Source organism: Eretmochelys imbricata, chromosome 6 (assembly GCF_965152235.1).
Source record: "Eretmochelys imbricata isolate rEreImb1 chromosome 6, rEreImb1.hap1, whole genome shotgun sequence".
In the NCBI taxonomy this organism is placed as follows: Eukaryota; Metazoa; Chordata; order Testudines; family Cheloniidae; genus Eretmochelys; species Eretmochelys imbricata.
The window spans coordinates 131,110,732-131,122,718 of record NC_135577.1 but is presented as its reverse complement, the minus strand read 5'-3'; the positions used below and the strand labels follow the sequence as shown (position 1 = coordinate 131,122,718).

Sequence of the window (11,987 nt, the reverse complement as noted above, 5' to 3'; positions counted from 1 at the left end):
TTGCTTTGTCAGTTTGCACACTTTTAGTAAACATTTATGTGAATAGTTTTGTTTGTACAAATGTTCACACAAAGTTGTCTTTAGACCTGAAATAGAGATTTATTTTATTTCTTCAGTCTTTTTATGATGATTCAAATAGATTAAAGGGCTAAATTTGGTGAAGGAATTCAATTGGCTGTTGCAAATGTTCAATTCAATGCAGTTGTTTGTTCATCTGTAGCAGGTACTGAAATGTATCAACATCACAAAATATCCATTAAAATTGTTACTAATTAGCATTTTTTGTTAACACTCTGAGCAAAGAGACCAAGGATTGAAGGGACATGGAGAATGAATTTCCCACTAGCCCCTAAGGTAGTCCCTTCCTTTCATGATCAGGATATTTTGGCAAGGCAGTGTGAGGAACCAGCTGCTGTTACTGACCATCATCTGTTGTGTGGACAAAGAGAGGACTGCAGTTTGCAGACTTTTAATCCAACACCATTCATAAACCATACATTCCCTGTAAATAATCTTGTCTCAGTGTCTGTACTGTGGAGAGATTTTATGAAGAGCTGTGCTGCTACTTACATCTTGTTCAACTTTCCTATGACTTTGAACATTAATATTTATTTGTATAAAATAACACAAGGTAAAGATACTTCTTCAAAAGGAAAATCACACTTCTTCCTGAAAATGCATGTCAAGTAACCTCTAAGATTGCTAAAATTTAAAGAAATTAATGACCATTTATTTGTTTTCTCACTTTGTTTAATCTGTGCACTTGACTGCACTTTTAATAGTCAGTTTCACTATTTCCTTATAGATAAGGGAGAAAATTACAAACTGAAAATACTCCTGGACTTTAAGGCCAAAAGGGACCATAGTGATCATCTAGTCTGACCTTCTGCACATCGCAGAACCTCACTTGCCCACTTCTTCAATAGGCCCATATCCTTTGGCTGAGTTACTGAAGTCCTCAGATCTTGGTTTAAAGAGTTCAAGTTACAGAGAATCCACCATTTACCTTTAAACATAAAACGGGGGATCACAAGAACCCTTAAAGTGATTATTTTAAAATAATCAGGTCACACAGTTTGAAGATTGCTCTATCAAAAAATTGATAGTTTAAAAAAAATTCAAAAAATTGACATTGGGCCGGACTCCAAACCCTTTACTCAAATTAGTAACTAGTTATTCACACATGTAGTACCATGAAATCTAGGGGTTCACAGTCCTGCTCCCCCTAATAACTTAATTATTCATAGATTACCACGAGGGATTATTTCTGTGCTGCAAAGAGTCTCATACTCATTTTACATGGTATAAGTAGCCCACACTGCTCACAGTGCATAGAGGTAAGCACATGCACAAGTCTTTGCAGGATTGGGTCCCAAATTAGCGTAAATAATTCCCAAATGCCCTGTGGAGTAGTAGTAGAAATTGTGAGCCCCTTTGTTTAGCAAAGAAGATTCCCAGTGCTAAGTTATTGACTGAACTATTTCAGTTCAATTACATTTTACAGTGGGACTTTTCCTGTTTTGTGCAGGTGAAAGTTGCCATGTCAAAATCTGCCCGGGATAAGATGAGGCAGAAGAAGAAAGAAGAACAGAGTCATAAAGAACATCAGGAAGTCAATGATGTGGAAAAAAAGGAACAAAATCCCTGGGAACGACTGAGATACAGTGAACCAGAGAAAATGGCAACAGAAAGTAATGTTTAGTATTTTGTCAATTTAATGGCATACTATTAAATGGTGTTGACTAAGTATGTTCTAAATCTGGTATAATAACACTAATTATTTAAGGTTATGACTGCCCAAAATGACATCAGGTATTACTGAAATTTTAGGCTACAGTGTAATCTCCTTCGTGAGTTTATTTGTTGTTGGGTATAAAATACTAACAATAATAAGGAAGGAATTTATGACAGATAAGTTAACTGTTTCTGAGATCTTTATAGAGTACAACATAGTACTAAGAAATAGCGACCTCTTCTCTTTTTCTGATTTTCCTGTTCTTTCTCTGTTTTGTAGGTTTAAGTTTTTATGGAGATGTGTTAATAACATCCAAGAATGAGTTGTTATCTTTTGAAGATGTTGCCTTCAGTACTCCACTGAAAAGAACATCCAGTTTAAGGCAGACACAGTCTTCAGTCTTGCTAGATTCAGGTAAGCTGTTACAGTTAATTAAATGTAAAACACTGTATTAAAGTGTTTGGATGCTGGCAGATGAGACAAACCCATAGTGTAATCAGTCTTAATATGATTTATTTTAAAACTGAAGGGATAATGTGCAAAGTTGTGTATGCCCTTACATTTTAGTTCGGTGCTAGCTACCACTTCTTATTACTAACGTTACAGAGAATAAACCTACATTTTGCAGGTATAAAACAACACTTCTAATGCATTTTTCACATCTCCATCTTCCTTTGTGGAAGAGGCAGATACATATCCCAAAACTGAAAGCAGTTACAAATACAGTTTTTACTAAAAGATTGAAACCCACGTTAAAATACTCTATCCCCAAAGAGATAACATTGAGTCAGGATTTTATGCTGTGGGTGTTAACCGGATGGAGGGAAAAAGACACATACATCACGTGAAAGTTTGGCCCTGTTGAAGTGAATGGCAAAACTCCCACTGACCTCAAATAAAGCTAGGATTTCACCCAAAGTTTATCATATGATAATTGCTGATTTAGCAAAACAGCACTAAGGCTTAGATGCTAAAGTTGCATCCCTGACACCAGCTAAGGCACTCAGGTCCTGATCCTACAAAGACTTACACATCTGCTTATACTTAAGTACATGAGTAATCCCATGTAATTTACATGTAATCCCATGTAATCAGTAAAAATTAAGCACATGCGACTGAAGCCTTAGGTGCTATACTTATGAGTGTAGAATAAATATACCTAAAAACATAACCGCCACTTTAGCTCCCTAGTCCCTGACTCTCTTTACTCAAGATAACTGAGAAGCTGCACAGAGGTTGTAAGAATCATTATTGGGTGGAGGGTTCTAGGATTTTTTTTTTTGTGATAGGACTTCCATGGCAAAGCTCAGTCTGAGTAACTTCTTCCAGAATAGCACACCGCCATTTTCTCCTAAAGTTTATTGTGTTTGTTCCTGAGCAGGGCAGGCCTGCCATCCTGATGTTTTTAGCTCTTCATATATTATCTCATTCCTAACATGCCATGATGAAGACAGAGCAATGGTGCAGCTGCAGCTCAATTCTGCTGCTGTCAGCTCCCTAAATTTCTGCAAAATTCTGCCCCAATCCAGCCCAGTTGGGGGTTACAACAAGCTGGGAGATTCTGTAGTGTTTGCCAACTGTCAGTGGTCCCTAGGGACCCTCCAGTAAGTATGGATAGTCAGAGTGCCGTGCACAGGGGACTGCAGGAGAGGTGGCATAGGAACCAACTATCCCGACTACATTGACTACAAGCAGTTTGTTCCGTTTGCACTGCAGTGTGAGCAGAATGGTGCTGAGGCTCTAATTCAGGGAGTGTGCAGGGTCACTAGTTTTTGATTACCTTACCGAAGGAGCAAGAGTTGAAGATGATTAGATGTCTGACCTGCAAGGAAAATAAAATTTTAAGCAAGTTATTTTTGGGTCACTAAATTGGTCGCTGCTCCCTTGAAATATTTTTCATCTAGAGTTTGGCAAATAGTGACATTTAAAACGCTACTGGCATTTCACCCCCTCCTCCTCCCCCCCCCCCCCCCGTGACTCAAAAAATATTTAATGGAGTAAAAACAAAGTTTAAAAAAAAAACCCTAGATACTGTATGTCAGTTTAAGGAAAGTTTAACTCTGATACAGTTAAAATGTCTGATAGAAAGCCCTTCAAACTGGAGGCTTATAGTTGCTATGCTGTTAGTTCTTTAGACATTATCAATCGGCTACAACAGTAGCAACACAGAAACTAACAAACAAATGCATTTTGGATTATGAAATAATTTAGAAATTCTTCTTTCTAGTTTGCTAGTAAAACATATTGAAAATCTACAGCTGTCTTTGCAATTATAGGTAGTGTGATACAGATAAATTGAATTTGAGCAATAGCTCATTAAAATTTAAAATAATGATTCGCTAACAGTAAAATTCAAAGGAATGATTCAGTGGTGTTAATTATATCTTCTGGGAACATTTAATTGGGGAATTCATGTATTTTTATGAAAGCATAGCTTGGAACATTAGAGATTTCTGGGGAGCTGTTCAATCCTTAGGCCAAGATTTTGTTGCCTCTCCAAACTATAGAACCAAATACCTGTTTATATCAGAAAAGTGTGTAATTGAGAAACAGCACGTCATTTCTTCTGAACTCTGGAAAAATTCTGAGCTACAGGTATATAAATAATTTTCAAATTAGACTTCTAAATAAATTCAAATGCAGGCAGTATCCTTCTTAGGTTTGCCCACATTATCTTTGAATGCATCTGTTTCTCCTTGTAAAACCCTGCATTTGTGTGTGCAGTTCAAGTTAACGGTCTTCAAAGTGAGTGCCTGTGTGCACAAATTTTCATTTACATGCACCAAATGGTGCACTTGCAAATGTTGTGGGTGTAATTGTGGTGATCTTTTTGAAAAATCAGCCCTTTAGCAATAGTAATCTGTCCAGACACCGGCTTTCGTGTAGCTAACTACATTCATGTCTTACTGCTAGTCATTTTCTTCATGTTCTGAAGATAGTCAGTGATTATTGCTTAAACACTTCATGACTTGACAGATGAAACATCTCCTGGACTGAGAGGGCAGTATAAGGATCGGACCCCATCAGTCACACATAGTCCAGAGATAATGGATCCATCAGAGTTGCGACCCTTTTCAAAACCTGAAACAGCATTGACAGAAGCATTGCGACTTTTAGCTGATGATGACTGGTGTGTATATACACATATATATATATGGAATCTGATTATAATTTGCAGCATTTATGTTAATACTTATTTTAAAAAAATGAAATGTACATAACTTTTTTTAACCAAAAAGCTAAGTCTGTTTAGTAAAACATAAGAAAAGAGGGCAAGTCCTCATGGTTGCAAAGAAAATATTGAAAAAGTGAACCAGGCATAACCATCAGAGTGATGCCTGCCTGAGTTTGCAGACAGCCTGAGACAACAGCTCTGTGAGGTGGGACGGGCATCTCAGTGGGTTGTTAATTCCAAGACACAGTGTGCTGCGGAGCTCCCAACCAACATCATTGTACTGTTCCAGATGTGAGGATGGGCCCCTGCTGACACTCCAGAGATGAGCAGTGGCATTGGCGTATTGGCCCCTTTCTTGCCTCTCTTGGAGTCGGGGGAGGAAGGGCACATTGTGATGTACCTGCAGCCCCGTCTTGTCTTAATCCAGCCCTGCTACCATCTGTACCACGGAATATTTTTGCGAGAGCTTCTAGTTTAAATTATTGCTGTTTTTGGAAACAAAGTTTGTATTCACTATTTGTTTCCTGAATAATCCCGATGGTTGTGCTACTTAGACACAGAATCAAAGGCAGGGCTGGAAGGGACCTCAAGAGGTCATCTAGTCCAGTGTTTCTCAACCTTTTTGATAGCAGGGACCGGCTTTCTGCCTTCCTAAACTGTGTCAGGGAAATCTCAGGGACTGGTACTGGTCCAAGGACCAGTTGTTGAGAAACACTGCTCTAGTTCATCCCGCTGTGCTGAGGCAGGACCAAGTAAACCTCGACCATCCCTATCTGACCTACTCTTAAAAACCTCCAATGACGGGCACTCCACAACCTTGCTAGGAAGGTTCCAGAGTTTAACTGTCTTTATAGTTAGAAAGTTTCCTGATATCTAACCTAAATCTCCCTTGTTGCAGATTAAGCCCATTACTGCTTCTCCTACCGTCAGTGGACATGGAGAGCAGTTGATCACCATCCTCTTCATAACAACCCTTAAAGTATTGGAAGACTGTTACCAGGTCCCCCCCTCAGTCGTCTTTTCTCAAGACTAAATATGCCCAGGTTTTTTAACCTTTCTTCATAGGTCAAGTTTTCTAAACCTTCTGTAATTTTTATAAAATTCTCTGGGCTCTCGCCAGTCTGTCCATGTCTTTTCTAAAGCGTGGCCGCTAGAATTGGACACAGTGCTCCAGCAGAGGCCTGACCATGCTGAGTAGAGCAGGACATACGACAGTCCTGTTAATACACCCCATATGGATATTAGCCTTTTTTGCAACTGCAGCACATTGTTGACTTATATTCAATTTGTGATCCACTGTCACCCCAGACATTCTAGTTATCTGCTGTCTCTGTGATTTTTGTGAGATACTGCTTTTAATTTAAATATTTATTTTATATAGGGAGAAGAAGATTGAAGGACTGAACTTTGTTCGATGTTTGTCTGCTTACCATGCTGATGTGTTGACTGGAAAGCTGCATGAAACAAGTCTGGCTGTAGTTCAAGAGGTTAAATTTTCATATAAAAATCTTATGCCAAAAATGTTGTTTTGATAGGAGTGAGGTAAACATTGGAGTGGTGAGGTGTTACGTTCAGTTGCTGCTATTTTCTTTATGTTGGCCAGCTTTGAAAGGATGGGTGCAGTTTTGTAAAGCAGCCTGTATTTGGGATATTCAGTAGTTTTAAATTTGCTTGAAAGCTGTGAAAGTTAAGATCTAACCTGATATCATTTTGGTATGTTATGCATATTAACTCCCACACATCAGGAATCAAAATGAGAATTTCTCTTTTTCTAAATGACTAAAAGTTTACAAACAGGAAAATAAAATTAAGTTTTACTACTTACACATTGTTTGGGTTTTTCTTGTTTGCAGGTTAAGAATTTACGCTCTGGTGTTTCCCGAGCTGCTGTGGTCTGTTTAGGGGATTTGTTCACCTACCTGAAAAAGAGCATGGATCAAGAACTAGACAGTACTGTAAAAGTCCTGTTGCACAAAGCCGGAGAATCCAACACCTTTATAAGGGAAGACGTAGACAAAGCATTGAAGGCTATGGTTAATAATGTGACTCCAGCACGAGCACTTTGTTCTCTTATAAATGGAGGTCAAAGGTAATTCATAAAGAGCTTGTAATGAAATAACTAAGAACAAATTCAGTGCATCACATAAGGCACTTAATTTTTCTTATCAAAGCAGAACATTCAAAATGAAATACTCCAGCCTTGCAAAACCCTGCTTATCCAGAGTAGTGTTTTTTGGCAGTCAAGTGAAACGTAAGATTTTTTTCCATTATCATGGTAAAAGGTAGATTAGTAAAATTTGTGCCTAGTTGGTACATCTTATGATAGTTTTGTAAGACTGCAGTAATCTGTAGTAGTGTTCATTGCCATATTCTTGAGAAGCCTGATAACACTCATTGTCTTTTGGCAGAGCTTATTTAATTCATCCTCCTCTGTCACTTATTTTGCTGTCATAAACCTTTTTCTTCAGCAGTTTTGGGAAAGTGGTTTTTTTTTCTACCTCTGAACACATGTCTTGATTGATTTCACAGTACTAAGACTGCACTTCTCTGAGTGGCTAACAAGCAGCTCTTTGTCTCTGCACATAAATTTTGACTTCCTGCTTGGTCTTGGCATGAGTTTTCATACTATCAATCATTCTTTCTTGAGTACCTTAAACAAGACAACTTCTCTCCATCTCTTTTCATGATTTGAATCCTACTTCCTCCCCTCCACCACCAACCCCCCCCCCACATTTTTGGTAGAAAGTTTACTCGTTCCTTTTTTCGTTAAGCATATTATCTTCTGACCTTTTATATCCTCTATCCATCTTCCATCTATAGGACCTCTAATAGTTAGCTTCAGTCTTAGACATCCCTGCTAGTGATGTATACCTTTTTCGTCTCATTCTGTGATCTCTCTGCCTGCTTCTGGATATATATGAATTTTTCAATGCTAAGTCCTCCCTCTCCAGTGTCTCTGACAGTCACACTCCTTAACTCAAACTTTAACTTTGTCCCCAGTGTTAAAAATCTTGGCTTTATTCGTGATTCTAGCCTTTTCCCCCCCTACTTTTCTTCCTGGCAAGTTGGCCTGTCACAATCTCCAGAACGCTGCCAGAATCTGATTCTTTCTCTGCTGGAATCCTTATTTCTATCTCATTACTTCCCATAGGACTATTTTCAGAGTAACAGCCATGTTAGTCTGTATTCGCAAAAAGAAAAGGAGTACTTGTGGCACCTTAGAGACTAACCAATTTATTTGAGCATAAGCTTTCGTGAGCTACAGCTCACTTCATCGGATGCATAATGTGGAAAGTGTAGAAGATCTTTTTATACACACAAAGCATGAAAAAATACCTCCCCCCACCCCACTCTCCTGCTGGTAATAGCTTATCTAAAGTGATCACTCTCCTTACAATGTGTGTGATAATCAAGGTGGGCCATTTCCAGCACAAATCCAGGGTTTAACAAGAACGTCGGCGGGGGGGGAGGTAGGAAAAAACAAGGGGAAATAGGTTACCTTGCATAATGACTTAGCCACTCCCAGTCTCTATTCAAGCCTAAGTTAATTGTATCTAATTTGCAAATGAATTCCAATTCAGCAGTCTCTTGCTGGAGTCTGGTTTTGAAGTTTTTCTGTTGTAATATCGCAACTTTCATGTCTGTAATCGCGTGACCAGAGAGATTGAAGTGTTCTCCGACTGGTTTATGAATATTATAATTCCTGACATCTGATTTGTGTCCATTTATTCTTTTACGTAGGGACTGCCCAGTTTGACCAATGTACGTGGCAGAGGGGCATTGCTGGCACATGATGGCATATATCACATTGGTGGATGTGCAGGTGAACGAGCCTCTGATAGTGTGGCTGATATTATTAGGCCCTGTGATGGTGTCCCCTGAATAGATATGTGGGCACAGTTGGCAACGGGCCTAATAATATCAGCCACACTATCAGAGGCTCGTTCACCTGCACATCCACCAATGTGATATATGCCATCATGTGCAAGCAATGCCCCTCTGCCACGTACTTTGGTCAAACTGGGCAGTCCCTACGTAAAAGAATAAATGGACATAAATCAGATGTCAGGAATTATAATATAAACCAGTCAGAGAACACTTCAATCTCTCTGATCACGCGATTACAGACATGAAAGTTGCGATATTACAACAGAAAAACTTCAAAACCAGACTCCAGCAAGAGACTGTTGAATTGGAATTCATTTGCAAATTGGATACAATTAACTTAGGCTTGAATAGAGACTGGGAGTGGCTAAGTCATTATGCAAGGTAACCTATTTTCCCTTGTTTTTTCCTACCTCCCCCCCTCAGACGTTCTTGTTAAACCCTGGATTTGTGCTGGAAATGGCCCACCTTGGTTATCATACTCATTGTAAGGAGAGTGATCACTTTAGATAAGCTATTACCAGCAGGAGAGTGGGGTGGGGGGAGGTATTTTTTCATGCATTGTGTGTATAAAAAGATCTTCTACACTTTCCACAGTATGCATCCAATGAAGTGAGCTGTAGCTCACGAAAGCTTATGCTCAAATAAATTGGTTAGTCTCTAAGGTGCCACAAGTACTCCTTTTGTTTTTTCATAGGACTATTGTAATTCCCTGACTAAACTTCTGGGGGTACAAAATACTGCCTCCCAGGCTGTGGGGCAAAAATGTTCCAATTGCTTATCCCTCAGTTAAGCTAAGACTTGTAATTTGGTGTCCAACAAGAAAATGTGGTTTGTCCCGAATTTGGTCTGTGATCTCGTTTTCTCTGGTAAATTAAAATAACACATGGTATCTGCTGTGATTGCCTAAAGACATTGCTCTGCATTGCTTGTCCTGATCTGGGCTACTGTGACAGTTTCTCATTTCTGTTCTCTTGTTTTTAGTGTCTTTGACTTTCGCTTGATCTTATTTTTAGTTGTATCCTTGCTTTACTGTAATTAGAAAATGCCCCTGCACCATCTGTTTCCTACTGTTACTTGGAACTGAGACTGTGCAATCAGGCATTTCAGATTCAGATAAAGTTTATAATCCCCCCCCCCCCCCCCAAAAAAAAAAAAAAAAAAAGAAAATCATTCTAGTTTGAAAGCTAGGTCTGAGCATACAGAATAGCCCTAGATTAGTCTTGCAGTAGTGCTGTCTGTTGTTGAGTGATACTGGTGGACAGAGTCACAGGTATGTTTTGTTCCTGGTCATCCATCAGGCCAGTAGAAAATAGATTGCGGGCTCTGGAAAGCATTTTCACTTGAGCGGTTTCCTCACCTATGTCAAGTCTTGGAATGTACTGCGCTGCATATATGTGCATGGGCTTGTTTTGATTAGAGGAAGGACCATGACCTGAAGAAGAGTTCTGTGTGGCTCGAGAACTTGTCTCTCTCTCCAACAGAAGTTGATCCAATAAAAAATACCACCTCATCCACCTTGTCTCTCTAATATCCTGGGACTAACATGGCTACAACTCCACTGCATACCTCTAAACTGTCATTCATTATAATTTAATTTTAGAGGGCAACCACTGATATAGGTCACTTTGCTTTTGCTTAGTACCATTACAGACTAGTGTGGCAGATTGTCAGTTTACACATTGACATAATGAGCCTTTAAAAAGAACCAAAAACACTAGGCTGCTGTCTCAGTCCAGGCATTGAAATTATGTCACTGGTTGTTGCCATAGCTTGGTAAATCTGGCATCCATATGTAAAATTGCAACTTCAAGAATATAGAATGACCATTCTGCAGCTTTGCTTTTAGAGGCCTGTAAAGACTTCCCCATCAAATTTGCCCATCCCTGATACATTTTCAGATCCTTAAGTCAGAATTGTCTGTTTGTGCTGAGAGTTCCAGTATAGCATCTTAAACTAGAGATCGAGTTCTTCAGAAGTTAAAGGAGACTTCAGTCACAGTGATGATTAAACTCATCGTGAAATACTTACTACTCTGGTAACAAGAATTTTTAATAAGTGTATCCGGAGGAGTACCATATGGTGGAGAATAGGTAATGTTGTACCTTTGTTTAAGAAAGGGGGAAAAGTTGGTCTGGGCAATTAAAGACCCATTAATCTGACGTCAGTAGTTTGCAAAGCTTTAGAACAAATTGTGAAGGAAAGAATAATTAAATTAATGGCGGTAAAGGGGATGTGATGCAACATGGGTTTAGCAAAGGTAGATCCTGCCAGATTAACCTGATTGCTGTCTTTGAGAAAATAACTGATTGGTTTTTTGGTTTTTTTTAGATAAGGAAAGTGCAGGAGCTCTAATGTACTTGGACTTCAGTAAAGCATTTGACATGGAACCACATGGGAAACCCTTAGTTAAATTAGGGAAGATGGGAATCAGTACAAGAACTGTAGGGCAGATGAAGAAATGGCTCAAGAGGAGAAAGCAATGGGTTGTGCTGAAAGGTGTTATCGGAGTGGAGGGAGGTTACTAATGGATTGGTCTTGGGATCAGTCTTATTCAATATTTGTATTAAATGACTTTGGCACAAGAAGTAGTAGTGTGCTAAAAAAATTTGCTGCTACACAGTTAGGAGTTATTTGCAGAACAGAAGGGGATTGGAATATTGTATAGGAAAATGTGGAGAGGCAGAAACAGGATGAAATTCAGTAGTACAAGGTACAAGGTCATGTAGGATTGGATGAATTCTGCGACAAGCCTGGGGGCTCATCAGATGGAAGCAACAGAAGAGGAGAGAAGCCTGGGTGTGTGGGTCAATCATAGGATAACTATGAGCCACCAATGTGATGCAACTGTGAAAAAGGCATAGCCAATTCTAGGATGTATCGGGCAAGGCATTTCCGGTAGATAGAGAAGTATTAATGTCATTGTACAAGGTACTGGTGTAACACTCATTTGAAATTCTGGGTAAAATTCTGGTCATCCATGTGCAATAAAGATGAATTCCAGCTGGAAAAACTGCAGAGAAAAGTTACTAGGATGATCAGGGAACGTAGGGCCTGTCTGATGAGAGGAGACTAGTAAAGCTTGACTTCTTTAGTTCAGCAAAAGAGAAGGTTGAGAAGGGATCTGATTGCTCTCTATAAACACGTTAGCGACCGAACACCAGGGAGATGAAGATGAGCTATTTAAGCTAA

General features: G+C 39.2%; 1 protein-coding gene across 1 annotated transcript in view; it reads left to right on the top strand.

Moving 5' to 3' along the window:
* Window positions 1-11,987, top strand: part of TOGARAM1 (TOG array regulator of axonemal microtubules 1) — an 84,144-nt gene that overhangs the window by 39,920 nt on the left and 32,237 nt on the right. The window contains exons 11-15 of the mRNA XM_077819722.1: window positions 1,529-1,691; window positions 2,015-2,149; window positions 4,712-4,865; window positions 6,292-6,397; window positions 6,764-6,999. Coding sequence (XP_077675848.1) covers window positions 1,529-1,691; window positions 2,015-2,149; window positions 4,712-4,865; window positions 6,292-6,397; window positions 6,764-6,999 — 794 coding nt within the window. The remainder of the gene's footprint in view (window positions 1-1,528; window positions 1,692-2,014; window positions 2,150-4,711; window positions 4,866-6,291; window positions 6,398-6,763; window positions 7,000-11,987) is intronic.